At 37.1% G+C, this 22040-nt stretch overlaps 1 protein-coding gene across 1 annotated transcript; it reads right to left on the bottom strand.

The window, feature by feature from the left end:
- Nucleotides 1-4116: 4116 nt before the first annotated feature.
- Nucleotides 4117-10523, bottom strand: LOC130746507 (seed linoleate 9S-lipoxygenase-like). Its single transcript, XM_057599149.1, has 9 exons — nucleotides 10187-10523; nucleotides 7849-8135; nucleotides 6672-6912; nucleotides 6235-6555; nucleotides 6057-6142; nucleotides 5840-5947; nucleotides 5440-5741; nucleotides 5082-5345; nucleotides 4117-4996 (listed from the first exon to the last, which is right to left on the bottom strand). Exons 1-9 carry the CDS (start codon nucleotides 10416-10418, stop codon nucleotides 4243-4245), a joined length of 2595 nt encoding a protein of 864 aa, XP_057455132.1. The 5' UTR covers nucleotides 10419-10523; the 3' UTR covers nucleotides 4117-4242.
- Nucleotides 10524-22040: the final 11517 nt, after the last annotated feature.

Here is a 22040-nt window from a genome sequence, read left to right as displayed (position 1 = left end):
TCACTAAACTGTAGCATTTGAAAAACTACAATTTTAAAAAATCACTTAATTATGGTAACAATAAATAGTTTGGTTTAGGTACCATGAAAGTGGGGAAAACAAAGAAATCTAATACATTTTCAATGATTAAGAGCAGTTCAATACTATTAACAATTTGAGATTTTTTGAAATCTCTTGTTTTCCACGCATGAAATACACAAACTGTTTGAGTCATCCTACAAAATAAAAAGCTGAGAAAATTAAAAAGAAAATAATTTTTTAGGTGTTTCAATTTGACATGATGAAATCATATTGAAGATCATCATGAAATAAAAATCATGTTAGAACACACGTAAAAATTATAGGCTAGTCCATCAATAGTTAGTCGTTGGATATATGTACCTTAAAAAATGTCTTGAAGCGTGAGCCTTTGAAAAGAAAAAGGCAAATACCTCAACAAAGCTTATGTGAAGTGCATATGTTAAATGAGTATTGACACTTATTACTTTATATAAATGTAGAAAAAATGGTTAGAGATAGTTTTTTTTTTTTCTTTTGGTAAGATCTTATTTAGTATTAAGCATAAATTTTTGAATTTCATAACTCATATAAAATAAATAATAATAATTTTTTTAAGTAATTTTCAATTAATAGTAGAAGTTATTTTCTAAAAAAATTAATAGTAGAAGTCTATAAAATGACATTAATGACTGAAGTTCAAGAGGAATAGATAGGAGTTTTTTTTATTGAGCGACCTTTAACTTTCAAGATTTATTATTAATATTAATTATTAGTTGATTAATACTTCAACAAACTTAAACTAAAAATAGGTGTCGTATGAAATTCATAACTTATATCATATTTAATATTAATTTTGACCTATGGCATTCCATAACTCATATAAATTAAATAATAATAAATTTATTTAACATAATTTTGAGCTTAATAGTAGACAGTTATATACTTACATTGATGGAGGAAATTCAAGAGGAATATCAAACGGTTGAGATTAAAAGTCTGCTGAATATCGAACGGTTCTTAAAAATCACATATGAAATAATATGTATAATTACTTAATTAAAAGCTCATAGATAAAAATAAATATATGAAACATTGTTTATTGATAGACTATTTTACCCTCGAGGTTGCTAAACTTCTCCTTTATATTATATATAAATATAAATATAAATAAATAAATAAATATAAATAACTTTTCGAATTTCATAACTCATATAAAATAAGTAAAATGATATAAATTGAGCTAAACTTAAGATAGACGATGAAGATGACAACACCACACCAAGTTGTAAAATAAAATAAGGGTGACTCTCATTTAGTCAATTAAGTTCATAATGAAACAATAAAGATTACGAAAAATGCAAGAAACTTACATGTTTTCAAGATGTAACATTGGAAGAATGGAAAACAACATTGAAAAAACCTGAAAGAAAAAACAAATTGAAACTAAATCAATGAAATGTAAAAAAAGAAAAAAAGCTTCGTTGTACCACATTAGAAGAAAAGATTGTCATTTGGTCAACTAAGTTCATAATAAATTAATCAAAATTAAAAAAAAAGCAAGAAACTTACATTGGTTGAAGATTAAATTGTCAAAAAAATGGAAGCAAACATCATAAAATTATTCAAGAAAAATAATGAAACACAATTAGAGAAATAACCAAGAAGATGACTTTAACGGTTTATGTAGAAAAAATATTTTTGAAACGAAATAGAAGTTATGAACATATCATAATAATATTGATAATCAATAGCAAAGAACAAAAACATGCATAAATTACAAAAGTAAAATAAAATGTGTAACTTTCATCTATTGAATAAGTGATAACAAAATGCATATTGCGAATAAAGACTAAATCTTACATGAGTGGGGATGAAGAATGAGAAAAAATAAGACCGTTTGGGAAGAACCGTAGCATGAGAATAAAATCTGAAGAAGAAATGATGGCGAAATCAAAACAAATAAATCAAAAGGGATAAATATGGCGAAGAAAAAATGGCACTTACCGGATGGAAGATGATGATGAAGTAAAACTCAATGTTTGAGAATTAAAAGTGATTAAGAAGAAGTGACCGGTGGAGAGGAAAAAGATGCAAAAGAAAATTTTCTAACCTATTGGAAGATATTCTTGTGCTGAAATGATGCTGTTAGAGAATCCAAATTAGAGAGATTTCCTGCACATGAATGGAGATGTTGAATATCAAAATGAGAGAGATGAAAATAAGTTGAAAAAGGAATGGAAAGATGTTTTATACATGGGAGAAGAAGGAAGAGACTCTTGGTGATTTTGTAACCACAATCTATGATCATGAGTTACAAAAGCAACAAATAAAACGACCAAGAATATGAAAAGGTTGTACAAAGAATTTCATAAGAAAAGGATTAACGGTTAGGATTAGAAGAAATGAATGGTCAAGATTGATTTCATATTGAATTACTCACAAATTTACCTATTTGACCATGGAAAGTTTTTCACCCATATGCATTAAAATATTAAATTACAATTTTACCCTCAAGATTGCAAAAACTCTTCCTTTATATAGTTTATAGAAGATTGTATTTAAACCTAGCTACATTAAAATATAAAAATATCAATCACTCGTCACGAATAAAACACATACACTATCTCATTTTCAACCCCTTCTCTCACACGTTCTAACTAACGAGATCAACAAAACACCCTGGAACACCATTGGATTCATTGAAGCTGAAGCTGGTTCAATTGTTTTCTGAACTTGAGTCACTCCATCATGCAAAGTTTCCATCTTCCTCTGCTTATTTATATATTCCTCATCCACAATGTAGCCATCAAACTCGTGTAACCTGTCTAAATAAACATATATACAAATACAATAACAATGCTCACATCTTGGCTTTGTTCTTAACTGACTTAAGATCACGTTCGCAAGTCTCTGATGCCCAAACATGGGGCCCATGTGAAAGAGGTTCAAGAAAGACTTGCAATCAATGTTTAGTGATTTCGTTCATTCTTATATAGTTCCAATTCTATTCACTCTTTTGGAAATATTTTGTGAAGGATTCATATGATTTGCGTTGAGTGCACGAGTCAAATCGTAGTTGTGTGTATAAACCTTTGGAGGCAAAAGCGGCAGTTGAGATTTGCATCAGAGTCCACCGAAAATTTTGCTTCAAAGTAGTGGATTGTCATGACACAACAATACTCTCACTCTCTATTTCCAACCTCCAACATTGTTTCATTTGCGGAAATGAAGGTCACAGTCGCGTATCTTGGAAGGGCCAACCACGGGTGAGCTAACATTTTAACATATATCTTATTGCAAGATATATCGCGTATCTTGCAAAAAGATATATGCTAAAAAGTTAAGATAGTGTTGGCGCCTAGATATCATGGGTCAAAGTATAATTAAACATAATACGATTCTAGCGCAGAATAAAAGACAAGATAAAGAACCATTTTGTAGATACTCAAAACCGGCTATAGATTCCTTTTGAATAGCTTAAGTAGTGAGTGTTGTGGGACATGCGTGCATGGATCAATCTCATCAAAGGGTTTAGGGTATTGGCACACCACTTTCCAGTTGGTGCATATTAAACCCCGCCCTAGAGCACAAATCCTTAGAAAGAATCGAGCTAAACCAACCACTAGTAACATTCTACCCATCCAGTAGACACTGCATCAAAGTTGGCCTTCACCCATCCAGTTGCAGGTTGTGACCACCCTGGAGGATTAGCAATTGGCTCCATCGAAGAAGCAGGACTTGGACCTAGCGTTAAACACATATAGAGTGCTAGTAGTAGTGTTTGATGAATTGTGAGCAAATAATTGTTGAACACTTTCCTATTTCTTCGAATCCATATTGCCCGATGATCTTTGTGTCTGAGTAGACTATAAATCCGATCGAAGATGGAGCTCATATGACCAGTCTTTGTGTCTGAGTAGACTATAAATCCGATCGAAGAGGGAGCTCATACGACCAGTAGTTGACCGGAGACCAAATGGATAGTCTTTCTAGTGGTTTTTATGGTTGTAAGTAAGACATGGGGATTTAAATTCATGTATTCATAAATTTGGATTTCGAGCCTATCGAATGTAATTGCTTCAATATTTACTGAGTGTGGAGTATTATGCAAACTGATAGCGAAAACACACTTCAATATAACTAAATGGTTCAAACATAGTTACATACAGAAAATATGCATACATAGAGAAGCATTGTCTCTTTATTAGGAAATGCAATAGATAAGGAAACTACACACTAAATTTAAATAGAGATACTGTTTGGAATTCCTCTGAAAGTTAACCCTGCCTCACTAGAAGGAACGAGCAAAGTGTAGGGCAGTTCAACTGGGCCAATTCGGTTTTTCAAACTTGAATCTTTGTTCCTTTCTGTGATTTTCGCTTCAATTTCTTGCAGCTTGGTTCCAAACTTTTTGAAGGCTTGTAGTGCCTTTGAATCAGATGTCCAATTTGGATTCTCCCTCTCCCCAAGGTAGATCTCATCAGAAGCATGCCTAGACAATATCTCTATCACAGAAAGGTCAACAAGAGCCTGGTACTTTGGTGTGATGGTTCTGAGGTAAGCCTTTTGAGGATTTTTAACCATCTCATCATATTCTGGAGTTCCTTTTTCTGGGATCAATCTTCTGCTGAGGGTTGGACGGTTCAGGATATAGCCTCCATAAGGATACTGTCCAAAATTAACAGCTGCGTGAAGTGCTGAAGCAGTCCATATGATAGTAGAGCAAGATTGAATCAACTCTGCAAGAGTTTGCATCTTAGGCCACCATGGCTTGTCTTTCAAGTCAGCATGACCCCTTTGTACAACTTCCTTCCACCAAGTTTGCAGTTCAGTGTCTTTCTGGACTGCATCATCCGTTGGGTAATATAAGGACACATATTCTTGAACCCACTTCTTAATAGCATCCCATATCTCAAGTCCATCGACAGCATAAGGGTAGTCCTCTACCGCAAGACGAAGACCATGGGGGGCAGAGGGATCTTCAACTGCCATTCCTCTGAATCACGCAAAAAAAATTGTTATTAACAAAAGACATTGCGTAAATTTCCCTTATATAGTGATTTATATATAATAAAGATTACCTCTTAATTAGATCAGCTGGTAATGCCTGGTCAGGGAAAACCCAATCCCTGTAAACTACAGAAGAAATCTCCATAGAATACTGTCCAGGCAAAAATGATTGCTCTATAATGCCATCTGCATTAATTAATGCTTGACGAGCAAGTCCATTGATATTTATTGTGTCACGATAGTGAGGATGTAAGAGTTTAAAAATAGGGTGAAGCACACTGAGATGTCTGTTTGTTGCAATGACGAATGGCTCCATCGATGCATGAGTATTTAACCTGTTACCCCAGGAGAAGAAAAAAAGATTAATAATCATGTCATACATACACAAACTAAGCTTATTTGAAGATCTAGCTAGTGCAGTTCATATACCAGTGGCTTATGAGTTGATGATAGCCTGAGTCATTCACAATTACGTGAGCCTTGGCCAATAGCCAAATTGTTCCTTCAGCACCTTCATTGGAAGGTAAGATGACTTTGCTCACGGCACCATACTCAACTCCATTTGGATGCGGCAAACTCAATTCAATAGCAAGTGGCTTTAAAGCCCCGTCGTCTTTCAAGAACAAAATTGTCCTGGTGGCATAAGCCTTTGCAAATTTGTTTATCTTCTCCAAATAAGGCATGAAAGCATCATGGTAATCCAATACGAATAATCTCTTGCCACTAAGTGCCTGTTTCACAATTTTAATTCCAGTCACATTAATTATTCCACAGCTTAGAATCACAAGCAAAATATGGCTTTTTAAGTGAAACATATTTATATCATTACCTCATTAACTGTGAGCCCACCTAGATTATCCTCCAAGTTTTTTGTTGTTATGGTGCTATTTTGATCACCATAGACTTTGACATCTAGCTTACTTTTTGGTGGGAACTCCTGCCATATCAAATAATAACATCAGGAAAGATTAAAAACTAGGACATAAAATAATTTAACATTGACAACAAAATTCTTAACTTGCTAACAAGAAATCATTCAAACTTACTTGGAGCAAACTAATCACATTAGGGTTTACACCCGCAATCATCTCTCTTGCAAACTCATCATCAGTCATCCATGCAGACTTGCTAACTGCATTACAAAATATATGATAAGTAAAATAATTTACATTTATTTAGTATGGTATCGACCGAATAACATAATTCTATTAGCAAATCGCGTACCTCTAACTACATGAGGTTTGGGAAATTGGAGAACATTTTCACCATCAGTGCGAAAAATTTCCTTAAGAACTGGTAAAGGGCTAATTTTGCTGATAATGCTTGTAGGCAGCTGAATTCCACCATCGTAAAGTGCTCGCACTTCATCGAAGCTATCAAACTCATTTGGCGTGAAGTTCAAATCGAAAATGGCAGATTCAAACAGAGGCAACACGTCCTGAGATAGAGATTTGATTCCATAGGTAAAGAAATCTGATGATTTCAAGTGACCGAAATTCTCATCTCTTGGAACGTAAATCTCGCCTGCTGATTCACTAGTAAGATCTGTTGAAACCGAATCAAAATATATGATCAATATCAGCAAATAACCACAAAAAAAAAGAATTCAAATTCACACACAGAAATCAAAACTGAATTAAGAAGAAGAAGAGAAATGTAACCTTTCTTGGCTGATTTTCTACCGGTTCTGACCCGGCGAGGGTAGGGATAGGTGGCGGAGCCACCAAGGGTTGGGCGAGCCAATTTGGCGCCACCGTCTGGATTTCCCAAATCGTTATAGACATCATAATCATAGATTCTTTCATGTTCTTGGCGCTTTCCTGTGCCATCTCCTCTTAAATTCTCTAATTCTTCTTTTCTGTATTTGACCAGTGCTGCTGGTGTTTGCCCAGGAAGATATGCCTTCAATATAAAATAAAAAAAAAAAAAAGATTATGAGGAGTCAACACTCTAACTTTTAACCTATCAATGAGTGTTAGAAAGAACTAATAACCTAGGCTAGGTTAGATTTTGCTTAAATAGGTTTAACTATTTCTTTTTTTAAACGTGGTTTAACCTATTTCAAAAGCTCAAGGTATGAGCCTGAACTCTTATAGACTTTTTTTTCTTCGGTTTAATCCTAAATTTGTTGAAAGACAGGTGTGGTATGGTATGATGGCATATTTAAAGGCGTGTTTTATCATGACATTCAAGTATATCAACAACCTATTTGTAAACATGTCTACAAACTTATAGTTAACGAGAAAAAGTATAATAATATCATTATATCGTCTAAATTAAAGTAAATAGGTGATCAGTTATTTATAGAGGTTTATATGGTTAAACAATTATATAGTCTAACATGTTTAAACATATAAATAAATCAATAAATATATAATTTTTAGATTTTATAATAGAAATGCGATGTAAAAATAATAAAATAAATTTATATTTTTTAAATAGATATGTTTGTTAGGCTTATAAGACTTTATGAGTGATCTGTGTCTAGCTTTTTACTAAAAAAAACTTTTTAAAAAGCTTTGGTCTTATCTATCTATTAACTTCGCCTGGCCTGAGCCTAATCTAGACTAGACTACAGACCCATGTCGGCAGTTTGACCTACTTCCATCCCTACTCACAACTGACAAGCATGAGATTAATCTTCTCAGTAGCTATAAGATTAATCCCCTTGAGACTCTTTAAGATTAAGTGAGTGTGTCAAACCCTTCTCCATACACAATATCCAGGACTTGAACCCCGAATTAGATGCTCGAAGAGTTTAGTTATCCACTTGTTGTACTAGACGTTATTGATATTATTATAATTATTGAATAAATAATAGCTAGGCACATAACTTACATCATTGGTGAAGAAAATGCGATCTCTTTTGTACAATTTGGCATTGTAAACCCATGAGTTGCAGTCAAAGTGAATTGTTCCATGATTAGGAATGTCTTCAAGGGTGAGACTCACAAAGAAGAACTCATCTTGTGTATAGTTTTTAATGTAAAATGCTCCTGGGATTCCGAAATTAGCATCGTAGTCAAAGTAAACGCGGAATGCCTCTTGCCTCGCTCCCAAGGTTGGGAATGTTGGTAGATGTTTCTCAATATAGGTTCTCTCTCCAAGTTTCCCATTTCCATTTGCTACAACAAAAACGACGACGTAGGTAAAATTCCAAAGGTAAAAACAAAATAGGAGACTAGTGGGCTGTGATGGAACAATATATTCATTAAAAAGTGACACTAGCATGAATACTTTAGTTCATAAATTATAAACTACTAGTACTTAGGGTATAGCCATCGCTGAAATAAAAGAAATTATTGTCATTGACAATATGTCAAGTGGGTTATATGATACACTGCCCATTTGTTTCTTACTTTCTATTATATAGACAGTGTGCGGAGCACCAACCAGTCAACGACTCCTTTCCCTTAAACCATCAAGTAGTGGAGGTGTTCATAACTCAGTGACTCAGTCAATTCAATTAGAACTATTTAATTGGTGATATTTAAATATTTAATGCGTGTCACGAGTCAGGGTGATTGCATAGTTTTATCTAACTTATATTTCATGTCAATTTCAAATTTGAAAATTACGATTTAAATAAATTCAAATTTGTCAGTACTCATCTAGTTGTGGAGAGATTTTACACTCTTTATGTTTAATTTTCTATGATTTCTACTGTGACAAACTTTAATAGTTTTTTTTTTTTTGGTTCTTTATGCTCTTAATAATAATAGAAGGATTTCAAACTCTTCTATTTTAAAAGGTACTAGAATAACACTTATACAAATAAAACTCATCCACCAAGTCACCGACTCTCATATAGTTATTGATATCTATAATTCTATTTCTATATGCGCCAAGAAATAGTTCTACAAATCTAATCATTTTCATCAATTTAAGGTGGCTCTAATAGCTAACGCATTCACAATTTTATTTTTTATAGTACTTAAAATAGTGGATGGGAGAATTTTAGAGCAAGACTTGGCCTAATATGAATAAAGAAAATCTTTATTAACAAATTAAAATACTTTTTCGTATAAATTGATTTTAACATATATATATGATTAATGGATATGCATCGTGTATAAAGAAGTTTTACACTGACGTCCAATCACATTATGCACATAGGACTAAGTAGTTACAAATTTTTTTTATTTTAATTAGTAAATTAATAAATTATTGATGTGGCGGAAATTAATTGAGTGCATCAAGTTTACACTGTTAGTGCACCTCCTATTTTCTCTATATGTAATAAGCATGTATCTAAAGTAACATGCAGTGTTATAAAACTCGGACCGGACCGTCCGGTTCGACCGGTTGAACCGGGAACCGGACCCTTGACCGGTCTGAGCCATTAAATGGATCGGCCATGCAATTCAACCGGTTTGGACCGGCCGGTTCAGGGAATAAACCGGCGACTCGGCCGGTTTTAATGGACCGGTCTGTTTTTTTTTTTTTTTTGCCTTTTTTTTGTCAAAACTGTTTTTAATGTTCAAATTGCCACTACACCACTTTGCTTCTTGTTAAGAAGAATGCATATTATTTTATATATATGATATACTGAGGTTATATTTTAAATTATTATAATTTTTTAATATAAACCGAGTCAAGCAATCGAACCAATGACCCAATGGTTGAACCATTGACTCATTGACCCAGTGTCTCGACCGAGTCGATCACCGGTCCGAGTCTGATAACACTGGTAACATGTACTAAATATTCCATATTATAATTATAATATGTAAAAAATAGTTAATAGCTGGATTGGATTAGTTTTTAACATAATTCATCATAAAATTAGTATTGAAGTTTTTTTTTTCACTCAAATTTACACTATGAATGTGAGAAATCAAAGATATCATCATGACATGACACACATATATATATATATATATGAAAGAAAATAGATAAAAAGAGATGTAAAATGAGTATATATTTCAAAAAAAAGTAATGTGAAATAAACACCGGTTTTTTTTTTTTTTTTTTAACTCAGTTTGATGGTTTGAAGTAGACTCATGATCATAGAGAACCACAAAAATAGTTTTTTTTTTTCATTTTCTTACTGTGAAAGAAAGTATAGGATAAGCTGTAAAAATATCATTAACAAAAGCAAAAGTGTAAAAATATAATTCCTTGTTTGAAAGAAAAAGGTTGTGCAGAACGAAATTAAATATTAGAGAGCACAAACCATCAGTCTTGGTAGCACTGATCAATTGTATGGCAACGCTACGGCTGAAGATGGCAGTGGCAGTATCTACTGCTTGGCCGGCAACGTCGCCAGCAAATTCCAAGAGATCACCGGCAAGGCCAAGAACCCCACCTTTAGTAGCGGATATTATGTCGTTGAAGTCCAGGAACTTCTTGGGCATCAACACCACAGTGCCCTTGATCTTTTGGCTTTTGTCAAAGATACCAAACATCTTTGCTAGCTATAGGTAACTCTTGCTTAAATGCTTTTAAACTTAATTAGCACTTCTACTCTTTTGAATGAAGGAGATGCTTGTGGCTTATGAAGAACAAGCCAGCGGTATTTATAGGCGCGAACAGATAAGTATAAAGAATAAACACTAGTCTACATTGATATAGTCTAAAGTTCCATAGCGTTATATTTTATACGCTGCCACCTAGTGTCCACGTTCGAAACATGGTATTTTTTTATTTTTACATTTGAGAAAATAAATTACACCACTAAGGGATCGATCTCTTAATATTTATCTCCCTAATCCATACGTTCTCACAATTCTTACCACTTGAGCAATTTTTTTGAGGTCGTTCAAAACATGGTATGCAAATTGCAAACACCATTGGCCATTGTATATAAAATTTGAGAAATTAAAATAATTTGTATACATCAACGTAGTATAGATATCCAATAAACACTTGCAGTGAAAAATGAAAACAAGATAGGAATGTAATTGATGAGATTTATGATTGAAGAAAAAGATAGAGAAAAAAATGGTATGTTTATTGAATGTATGCAGTTTATTTGTTTGAGTATCGTTACTGTATGAGAAAACTAATATATTGTCACCCATTTTCATCCCACATCTAGAGCTAGATAAAAATATAAATGAAAAATATAATATGTGATGAATGAAAAGAAAAAGAGAGAAAGATGAATGGAAAATGACAGGAAGAAAAAGTAAAATAAATGTGTTAAAAGTGTATAATTTAAATATATTTTTCTAATCTAGTGATGTACGCAAGTTGTGCAAGGTTAAATCGTGTTTCAAATCATATTTGTTTATATCTTTTTTTATAATTAAGCCAAATGAATAAAATGGAGTATAAGAAGTGCCCCTAGGTGTGTATGTGTGACGGATTACACATAATTTTCACATGGTTTTAAACGTCAATCCAATTATTTTTTAAATCTTAACTCGGTTCCTAGACCCGAAGAAACTTCATGAAATGTGGGTTTAATATAGATCGGGTTATAAAAGGACGGATCCGAGTTGACCTGAAAGACAACTTGATGTTAATTTTAATTCTCTACAAAGAATTATAAATCCTTATAATTTGGAAAAAATCAATTAATTTCTAATCCTATTAATGAATCATGAAAGAAAATACTTAGAAATGAAGTTTTTCTTAACAAAAAAGTAAAGTAGAGAAAACAGTACGAATTTTATTTACTTAAAACCTCACTGTCAATGAAAATATACAAAATCATATTTGTAAAAAGTGTTTGTGAAACAGATAGGACCTCACCTTCACCCGACTCTAAAATATTATATGGGTCCAGTTTTTAAATTCGAACTCATTCTTAAATCCGAAAAAACCTGATGAGATGCAAGTTGAACATGAGCTAGGACGGACCAATAGTGTATACCCCTAGGTGCAGTAATCCATGACAAAAGAGAAAAATATTTATGTACAAAATAAAGATAGTGCAGACAATGTAGGGAGCCCAATAATTCTAGTTACGTTACAATAATTAAGACTGAATACTACCACCCCAACGAGATAAAACCACCATCCGACTGTCAGAGATAATTAAGTAATTTGTCACGTTAGTCAATCCACCAGAATTAATATATATACCACCATGTTCCATAATTTAGCTCCACAATTACTGTTCCAGGGGCATGGAGAGCTCACAAACCCCTCAAATAGGCACATGCACCAGCAATTTATGATTCAACGTTAATTAAGTGCTTCTAGGTTAGTTGAAGGATTTATGGACCATTCGAAATTTGAGAAATTAAAGCTATTTACCTTTGCCTGCTTAAGCCAAATCCGGGACTTATACTGGATAGTTTCAACTTTCAAGTACTCCTGCAAGATCCGTCTCCCCATACCTGAAAATAATTGAGTTTCTAATTAAACAGCTGCCAAATGTAACAGATAGCTGCAACATTTTTATTGACATAAAGATGTTGGAGGAAGTGCATTTTTCCATCGTCAAGTAACTAATTAATTCTATTAGCTTTTGATTGATTTCATAAAAGTTACTTTGTATGCTCTCGGTGTAAAAATTACATGGTTTAAGTAGAAAGCCAAGTAGAACGCCGCCTTCAGGGTATCCAACAGGAACAGGACTGGAGGGATTCAGAGTCTCTTGCTAGAGAGAGATCTGCATAAGGAGTATGGGGATATACTATACCAGGAGGAGATGTTGTGGTTCCAAAAATCTAGAGAGAACTGGGTCAGATTTGGGGACCGGAACACTAAGTTTTTCCATGCACAAACAGTGGTGAGGAGGAAGAGAAATAAAATTCATGACCTGTTTTTGGAGGATGGGAACTGGTGCACCGATCCATCAACGCTTCAGGAGGAAGCGAAGAGGTTTTACACTAACTTGTTTTCTCTTGATGTTCAGGTTCGGCGAAATCGGATAATGGAGAACCAAACACCCATTATCCTGATGGAGGAGAGAGACAAGTTGGTAGCCCCAGTTTCTTTGGAGGAAGTCAGGAGTGCAATCATGTCCATGAAGTCCTTCAAAGCACCTGGACCAGATGGCTTCCATGCCTATTTCTACAAACAGTATTGGCATATCCTGGGTGAAGATCTCCACCACATGGTTGCATCAGCTTTCCAGAATGGTGGAGCAGATCCGGAGCTCTTAGCAACACTTCTTGTTCTCATTCCTAAAGTGGACAACCCAACCAAACTGAAGGACTTGAGACCAATAAGCCTTTGTAATGTTTCTTATAAACTAATTACTAAAGTTCTTGTGAACAGGTTCAGGCCCCTACTTCACAAGCTCGTGAGCCCCCTACAAGGTAGCTTCATCCCGGGGAGAGGAACTAGGGATAATATAATCTTGGCTCAAGAGGTGATGCATACAATCCACACTAGGAAAACCGGAGGCGGGCTAGTTGCACTCAAAATTGACTTGGAGAAAGCTTATGATAGGGTTAATTGGGACTTCCTCCGGGCCACACTCTATGACTTTGGGTTTCCCCCAAGGACTGTAGACTTCATCATGTGGGGTGTGAGGACTCCGGCAGTGTCAGTGTTGTGGAACGGTTCGAAATTGCCCTCTTTTCCTCTTCAGCGAGGGCTGCGCCAAGGAGATCCTCTATCACCTTATCTTTTTGTGCTTTGTATGGAGCGACTAGCGATTCAGATTCAGAATTTAGTAGAGGAAGGAAAATGGCGGCCAGTGCGTGTGAGTAAGGATGGGGTTGGTATTTCTCACCTCTTCTTCGCCGACGACGTGCTTCTATTTTGCCAAGCATCCAAAGACCAACTTCGACTCATTAAGCACACTCTAGCAGACTTCTGTGAAGCGTCTGGCATGAAGGTTAACCTTGAGAAGTCAAGGATGCTTTTCTCAAAGGTTGTAGGTCAACGGAGGCAACGAGAATTGTCAGGGTTGGTTGGTATCTCACGAGCCAGCAACCTTGGCAAGTATCTTGGACTTCCTCTCCTCCAAGGAAGGGTCAAGAGAGATCACTTTGCCACAATCATTGAAAAGGTAAATACAAGACTCGCTTCCTGGAAGAATAACCTTTTAAACAAGGCTGGAAGAGTTTGCTTGGCTAAGTCAATTTTATCTTCTCTACCGGTTCATGCTATGCAATCCCTTTGGTTACCTGATTCTGTGTGTAATCATGTGGATAAAATGGTGCGAAATTGTATTTGGGGAAAAGGAGGAAATGCACGCAGTTGGCATCTTGTGGCTTGGAAAGATGTAACACAATCAAAAGCTAAAGGGGGATTGGGCCTTAGGAGCGCCAGGAAAAATAATGAGGCACTGTTGGGAAAATTGGTTCATAGCTTCTTGAATGAGAAGGGGAAATTGTGGGTGCAAGCTTTATCTCAAAAATGTATTAAATCAGGATCAATATTGACAGAAGAATTGAGACCAGGGGGATCATATGTGTGGAGAGGAATTTTGAAAGCAAGGGACTTTGTTTCAGATGGGTTTGGCCCTAGACTTGGTGCGGGTTCCTCTTCCCTTTGGTATTCTAACTGGCTTGGCACAGGAAAAATTGCAAGCAGGATTCCTTTTGTGCACATCACGGATACAACACTAACTGTGGCTGATATTTGGCGTCAAGGTGCTTGGAATTTTGATAGGCTATACACGTTGCTGCCCCAAGAAATCAGAGAGGAGATATCATCTGTGCAAATACCCAGCATACAAACAGGTGAGGATAGAATTCTATGGCGTGAAGCTAGCGACGACATCTATTCAGCATCATCGGCTTATCAGTTTCTGAACGATGATGGTTTACCAGAAACCGGGTTTTGGAAGTTAATTTGGAAGGCCTCGGCACCAGAGAAGGTGCGATTCTTTCTCTGGTTGGTGGGCAGAGATGCGCTACCCACAAATGCAAAACGACACCGCCATCACCTTGCTACCACGGCTTCTTGTATCAGATGTGGAGCGACTGTTGAAGATGCAGAGCATGTGCTCCGCTGCTGCCCTGGTTCCGTCTGGGTTCGCGGCCAATTGGGAAGGCTTCTACCATGGATTTCAGATTCTGCAACTTTCCGCCACTGGTTATTTGGTCACCTACAGAATAGAGATAATACTCTGTTTTGCGCCATGGCATGGAATCTCTGGAAGTGGAGAAACTCTTTCGTGTTTGAGCAGGTTCCTTGGCAGCCGGGTGATGTGATGCGACGCATTCATCTGGACACGGTTGAATTTCACAGGTTGGCTCAGGGCACGCAGCGATCAAATCCCATAGCATCCGACGGGATAAATTCTGTGATGTTGTATACTGACGGAAGCTGGAACCCCCAGGTAAATAGAATGGGGGGTGGAGGTGTACTTCTGGATGAAATTGGCCGCTGGATTTGTGGTTTCGCAGCAAGTTTAGGTGGCGGTGATGCTCTCAAGTCGGAACTCTTGGCAATGAAGAAGGGTCTGACGCATGTTTGGGAGATGGGAATTAAATCTATTACTTGCTACACAGATTGCCTGGAAGCTCAGCAAATCATTACAAGCAATAAGGACGTGGACACTTATTGGCACAAAGATGAGATTATTGCTATTCGAGCATTGCTTAACAAGGAATGGAGAGTGTCTGTTAATTATGTACCCCGGGAACGGAACCAAGTTGCTGATGCCCTCGCCAAGCTCGCTGTTAATGAGAATTGGGATTGGAAGCTCTGGTCTCAACCACCACCAACAGTGATATCCCTGCTATGTCAGGACGTTCTTAGCTAGTTTCTTTTGTTTTGTTTGTTGTTTTCTTTCCTACTGTAACCAAAAAAAAAGTCATGCTTAACTTGATATAATTGCAAGTTGACATTTGAGCCAAGAACCTTCTTCCTTTTTTTTTTTTCTAGTTATCATACTTGCAATTATCCTGCTGTATATTTGGGCCAACGGCAAGAAATCTCGAATCACTCATGTTCAACAACCATTTATACAAATATAGCAAATGGTCTCACCAGCGTAATTAAATAAATAGTAAAGTCTACCAGCTATAGAGAGGTATAAAAAAATTGAGACCTTGAAGTTAATATATATGGTTTAATTTCCGATTCTACATTCGCTTTCCCTCAATTTTAATTCAACTGATTTGTGGATGAGAGGTTTGGGGGGAAGAGGAGGTGGAGATTGAAGAAGTCGTTGGAATGTAGTGGAGCTATAGCCGTCACAACTTGGTGTTTAAGAATGAGGAAAAGAAAAAAAGGGAGAGAATACTATATCTAATGAAAAATAAAATTGCATCAAAGACCAAAACTGGTATAAAATTCTACATGAACAACTTTTATCTAACTATAAATATTATGTGAGACACATTCATATTGAGAAAATATAGCAAAGGGGCATTGATGAGATCCAAACTTTTGAATCTCTCAAGACTCAATTGTAATATAGCAAAGAGTTTTTATCGTCCACAAGGAATTGAAAACACAACGTCGTTCTTTAGCAAAATTGCTGAAGCAATGGATTCCAAGATTGTTTGAATGTTATTTTGATTACCGATCAATGACACATGAAAAAGTAAAACAAGCAAGAGTAAAAACAGATTTAAAACAGATTGAGAAAATTGTTGGGATTAGGGTTCACACATCAACTCTCATGTATCCTACAGTTCAACACATATGACATATTCAATTCTTGTTTTCATCACATCAGTTCTTATCTACTCGTTAATCTTTTACACGAGAAGATCAATGGTTCACTTGTCAAATTATAGATGTCTCGCATAACTAACAATGCAAAACGTAATACGTTTTCGGATGTTCAATGACTAACAAACTTAACTCTATATCTAGCAATTAGGATTATTAGATGATACAACCTAAATCCAAATCAAACATGTGGCTTTCACTCACACATCAAATCTAAAATCAAGTCTAGTTGATCAAGCTAAAACAAGCATTAAGAACAAGATCAAATCATTGAAATCAAGAGATAAAATAGATCCATATATGTAAGAACAAAGATGGATACATCAAAGTCAAGTATTACACCTAATCCCAATAAAGAAAAGCTTATCTATCTATAGACATGGATGCTAGATAGCTCATTAAGAAAACTAAGAAGAATTGTTGATTTTGTGTCGTCCTCGGCGTGTCTTCAGGTCGATGGAAGCTATTGGAACCTTAAAACTTCTTCTTTCCTTGTTCTTTTTTTTAGTTTTTCTCCGTTCTGTGTGAGAGATCTCTTTCTCTGACTAAAATTCGTATTTTATAAGAACCAGGTGGACAGGGCGCTTAGCGTGATTTCGATTGAAGGCCTTCTTCCATGCATCCAAGGGGTTGAGTGGGTTTTTGAGAGGCTAAGCGGGTTTCTCTATTCCTAAGTGAAGGTATGAAAAACGGTAGAAAGGGGGGGGTTTGAATAACGTTTTCAGTACAAAACTTCCACCTTAAAGATTTTGGCAAATCTTTCGAGAACTTAAGTGCTAAAGATAAGAGATAGAAAAGCACACAAGGATTTTATCCTGGTTCACTTGATAAATCACTCAAGCTACTCCAGTCCACCCGTTAAGGTGATTTCTTCCTTCTTAGAATGAAGGCAATCCACTAATCAGGTAAGAGTTACAACTGCACTTGAAACCTACAAGTGACTAACAATTACACTGACTTAGCTCACACTAAGATTCACTCTCTTAGTCTTCTCTAGGATCCGATCAACCTTGATCTCCTAAAGGAATCACCACTAAGATTCACTCTCTTAGTCTTCTCTAGGATCCGATCAACCTTGATCTCCTAAAGGAACTAAACAAACTGTTTATCAAAGAAATGTTTACAAGAGATTTGCTTCTAAAAAGCTAATTGTAAACTCAATGAATTTCAGATGAAAGAAAGCTTAGAATATTTTGAATATGTCTTGCGCGTGTGTATTTCTTTCTTTTTTTTCTTTTTTTTTTAAGTTTCTTCGCCGCTTCTTTCAATCTTCAGCCTCTATATATACTCCAAGGATTAGGGTTGAGCGTTGCATGGGAAATGCTACCGTTGGAGGGCAGTTCTGGAAAATCCAGCTTCTGCTGTGGCTGAGAACGTTAGGTAGGTCGTCAGGAAGGTACACTTGCTTTTGTACTTGGATAGCGACTTGACCTTTTAACCTAGGAGACTTCTGATCAGAGGAATACTTCATATTGGAACTTGTGAAGCCGGTTGATCAGAGTCAGAGGGAAAGCACAGATCCTCTGACCATTGTATCTTCTGATTCTGAACTCAGAGGGAAGAACATGGCCTTCAGAGTTTCTTGCTTCTGGACTTCAGAGTTTCCACTATTCAGCTTCTGGATCTTCAGAGTCTTCTACACCATCAGAACATCTGAACCTTCAGTGTTTCTTGGTTATCAGAACTTCTGGATTTTCAGAGCTTCTAGCGACTGAGTCCACATCAGAGTTTGTTTAGCTTCAGAACTTCTGAAGCTTTTCCACTGTTCATACTGAACATGGTGACTGCGAAAGCGTTGCTTGGGTTACCCTTTATACACAGTGCTTCTGATTTGTGTGAGATTGAGTTGAGGTCAGAGCCTGTAAATAGCACACTCAGAAAAACACGTTAGAGTACCACAATTGTTCATATCAAAAGGTAAACTTGTAATCATCAAAACATAGAGTTGTACTACTAGATCAAAACTTGATCTTACAATCTCCCCCTTTTTGATGATGACAAAACTAAGATTTTTGATGAACAATTCTTAAACATTAAACTGAATTCACTCAGAGTTTAGAGATATAGAATAAGACTTATCCTGATGTGAATAGTTTATCTTGCTCATTCTGAATTCAAGTCACTGCTTGATTTTGAGCTTAGCTCCCCCTGAATCTAATACTTGATGAAAACGTTAGTAAAGTCTAGATTCTGAGCTAAAAAATATAAGAGTTCAGAGTGAAACACTTATGACATAGATGAAAAACGAATAATCAGAGCGCATAAGTGATCAAAGTCAGGGACAAGGTATCAGAGTCTTGGGTATCAGAGTCAACTTAGAATCACTTCAGAAGAAGTGAAATGTATTCCTTGTATTTGCCCAGTGACACATCTATGGTCATGAAGGTGGAACTCTTAAAATCTCCAAAAGAAAAATAAGTCACACTAACACATCTTACAAATCAAAAACTGGGTTTACTCCCCCTTTTTGTCATAAGCAAAAAGCTTGGGGTGTGAAAAACTTAGCTTGAAGTACAAGGTACTCCCCCTTAGAGAAGGTCTAAGTTTAAAAGAAAATGAAAACGATGTAAGAATCAGAGTTAGGCGAAAATAAATAGAAGAGTTAATGCAAGGGATGAACGTTTACCACCGGTCAAGTGAGTAAATAGAAGGGTCAGTTACCAAGAACTTAACCTCGAGAAACTGTAAGAGCATTAACTTTCAGAGAGAAAGTGAAGCCTATAAAAAGCGTTGGAGAGAAAGGTAAGCTTCACACCTCGAATAATTTTCAGTAAGAAAAAATGGCATCATACAACGTAGCACTAGAAGAGCTGAGGAAGAAGGCCTTTGAAGAGGACTTATTCCTGAACATCAGGCATCCAGAGGGTGCAACTACCATCGCGGAGCTGACACGGACACTGCTGGAAGAGGACCTGCGTCCAGAGTTGGAGAGAGACCTGAAGGAATTTCTTGCCTTCGTGGAGGAGGTGCAAGAACTCAGCCGGCTTGAACTCAAGCTGCTGGAAGAGAAAGAGAGTTTGGAAGAGAAGCTCAAGACTTCAGAAGAGATTCTGGAGAGGGATGAGCTAAAGATCAGGCTCAGCAACATCCAGCATGTACTGGAGCGTCTGGAGAAGGATAGGTCAGAGCAGCGCCAGGAGTGCAGAAGAATGAGGAGGGATCCTCCATTCTAGATTTATATGATGTAAAGAAATATGATGTAATCATAGAATTATGAATAAAAAAAAATAAAAAAAACTTTTGCAAACATATGTGACATAAATATATAGATAGGCATATATAATCACAAACGAACAAATTAGCATAAATAAGTAAAAAGAAACAGAGTTGAACAAAAAGGAAACAAAGTTAACGAAAAAGAAGAAAAAGAAGAGATCCTAAAACTAAGGATTGTCAGTGCGTCGCAGAAGTTCCATCATCATTTGCTTCATCTCAATCAACATGGATTCATGAGTGTCAAGACGTTGTTCCATGATGTCGAGTCTGGATGAGCTTGTCTGAGTAGAGCTGGAAGGAACATTCTGAGCAGCTTGAGGATCTGGAATGGAAGCAGAAGCAGCAGGAGAAAACACAACTGGTGCAAGTCGCTCTGCCTCAGCCTCAGCTTCAAGTCGCTCTGCCTCAAGTCTGGCTTGTTCAGCGTGAGCTGCTGCTTGACGTGCAGCTTCTTCTGCTTGTTCTTTCTTTCTCTTGGCTTCTTCAATAGCTTCAAGAAGCTTATTTCTCTGTTCTAGTTCATGAAGAGCCACCCTTCTAGCAAACCTTTGCTTTGCAGCCTCAATGCTCTGACTGCCCTCTGCATGCAGGAGCTGCATCATAATCGGAACTTGAGCCACTAGCCAAGTGCTCAGATTGTTACACTCATCAGCCACATTTTCAGCATTCTCACTGAGATCAGTCTGACCGTGCACATTGCGGAGCCTCAAGGAGGCTTCATGATAGAAGATATTGATGCACTCAGAGAGAGATGTGGGTTGAAGGTGAGTATAGGGAATTATGGAGAGGTTGGGTGTAGGAGAGGCTGGGTGATTGCTGCTATGAGCTTCAGAGGCACCTTGTGGAGAACCAATGTTAATCATGGGAGCATTGGGTTCAGAGGTTCCAAGGTGAGGGTCTGAAGTTTCAACCAGAGGGTGAGGTGATCTAACCGAGGATTGGTTAGACACTGATTGTTCGGGTTCAGGGTCTGGTTGAATGGGCTCATGTTGGTCAGGGACAGGGTGAGCTTGTTGAACTAAGGGGTCTGCCTCTTGGATAGGATTGGCCAAGATAGGTTCATCTGGGTCAACTAGACGTTCAGGTCTAGGGCCAGGATATCTCCTAGGGCTTGGACAGGTAAGGTAATACTCTTCCAAGGTAGACACCTTCTCTTTTCTAACCTCCATGAATTTTCTAAGGGATTCAGAGTTATTGGAGGGAGAAGAGTCAACAGTATTGATTGGGAAGGATACAGGTGTAAAGGCTGTTGATGAGTCTGTATCCGTGGTTCTGGCAGCAGGACGTTCTGATGCTCTGGGAGCAGAGTGATCAGACGTTCTGGGTTGTGGTTCTGTTTGGATTGGCTCGGGTTGTTCATGGATGATTGGTTCAGAAGATAATGGGTCGTATGGAATGGTAAGGAGAGAGGTTGGATCTTCTGACCTAGAGGTTGGGTTCTGAAGCAAATTCCAGAGTGGTGCTTCAGTAGGAGAAGGTTGAAAGAAGGAGGATCTTGGGGAATGTGGTGGAGAGGTGGTTTGTGCGGCTGGTTGGGATTCAGGAATAGGAGTGAGGGGATTTGAGGAGTGTTGAAGCAAGGCAGAAATAGGAAGTGCATCAAATAAATTCAAATCATCATCAGAAGCAAGTGCAGGCTTACTTGAATGTGCTGATGATCGAGTCACTCTGGCAGGAGGTTCAGTCCTTCTGACCACTTCAGCAGCTGGTTCCACCCGAGTTGGCTTCACCACGATTCTGACTTTCTTCTTCTTCTTCTGGGGAGGACCATCCTCACTATCATCATCATCACCATCATCAGGCTTTCTCTTCGTCTTCTTGACCAGAGGGACATCAGATTCCTCAGAAGATTCGTCCAGAACCATCTTCCTCTGAGCTTTCCTCTTGGGAGGAGAAGGAAACTCTGGAGCTGGCGGTAGTCTGCTGACGAAATCATCAAGGTCAATTTCGAAACCTTGAGCCCTGAGGTCTTCAACATAGCATCTGATGGCGTCAGGATTGTCCGCTTGGGTCCACAGAGGGTAGTCATTCAGAGGCATTCTTCTTCCTCTGATCTCAGAAGATGTGTCTTCATGAGCAGGAGCAATCTTCTTCTGGATTAAGCCCATCTTCTTCAAGGAGTTTGCAGTGAAGACATCACTGACAATTGTGCTCAAATCCTCTGTGCAACCAGCATTGATCAAATCTTGCACCAAGTTGCTTTCAATGAGAAAGTCTGAGAGCAGCCTCCCAAAAGGGATATATTTGATTGCAGACTTGATGGAGGCGGTGGTGCGAGA

This window comes from Lotus japonicus, chromosome 3, assembly GCF_012489685.1.
Source record: "Lotus japonicus ecotype B-129 chromosome 3, LjGifu_v1.2".
In the NCBI taxonomy this organism is placed as follows: domain Eukaryota; kingdom Viridiplantae; phylum Streptophyta; class Magnoliopsida; order Fabales; family Fabaceae; genus Lotus; species Lotus japonicus.
The sequence above is the reverse complement of the archived record's forward strand: the minus strand, read 5'-3'. Positions and strand labels throughout refer to the sequence as shown.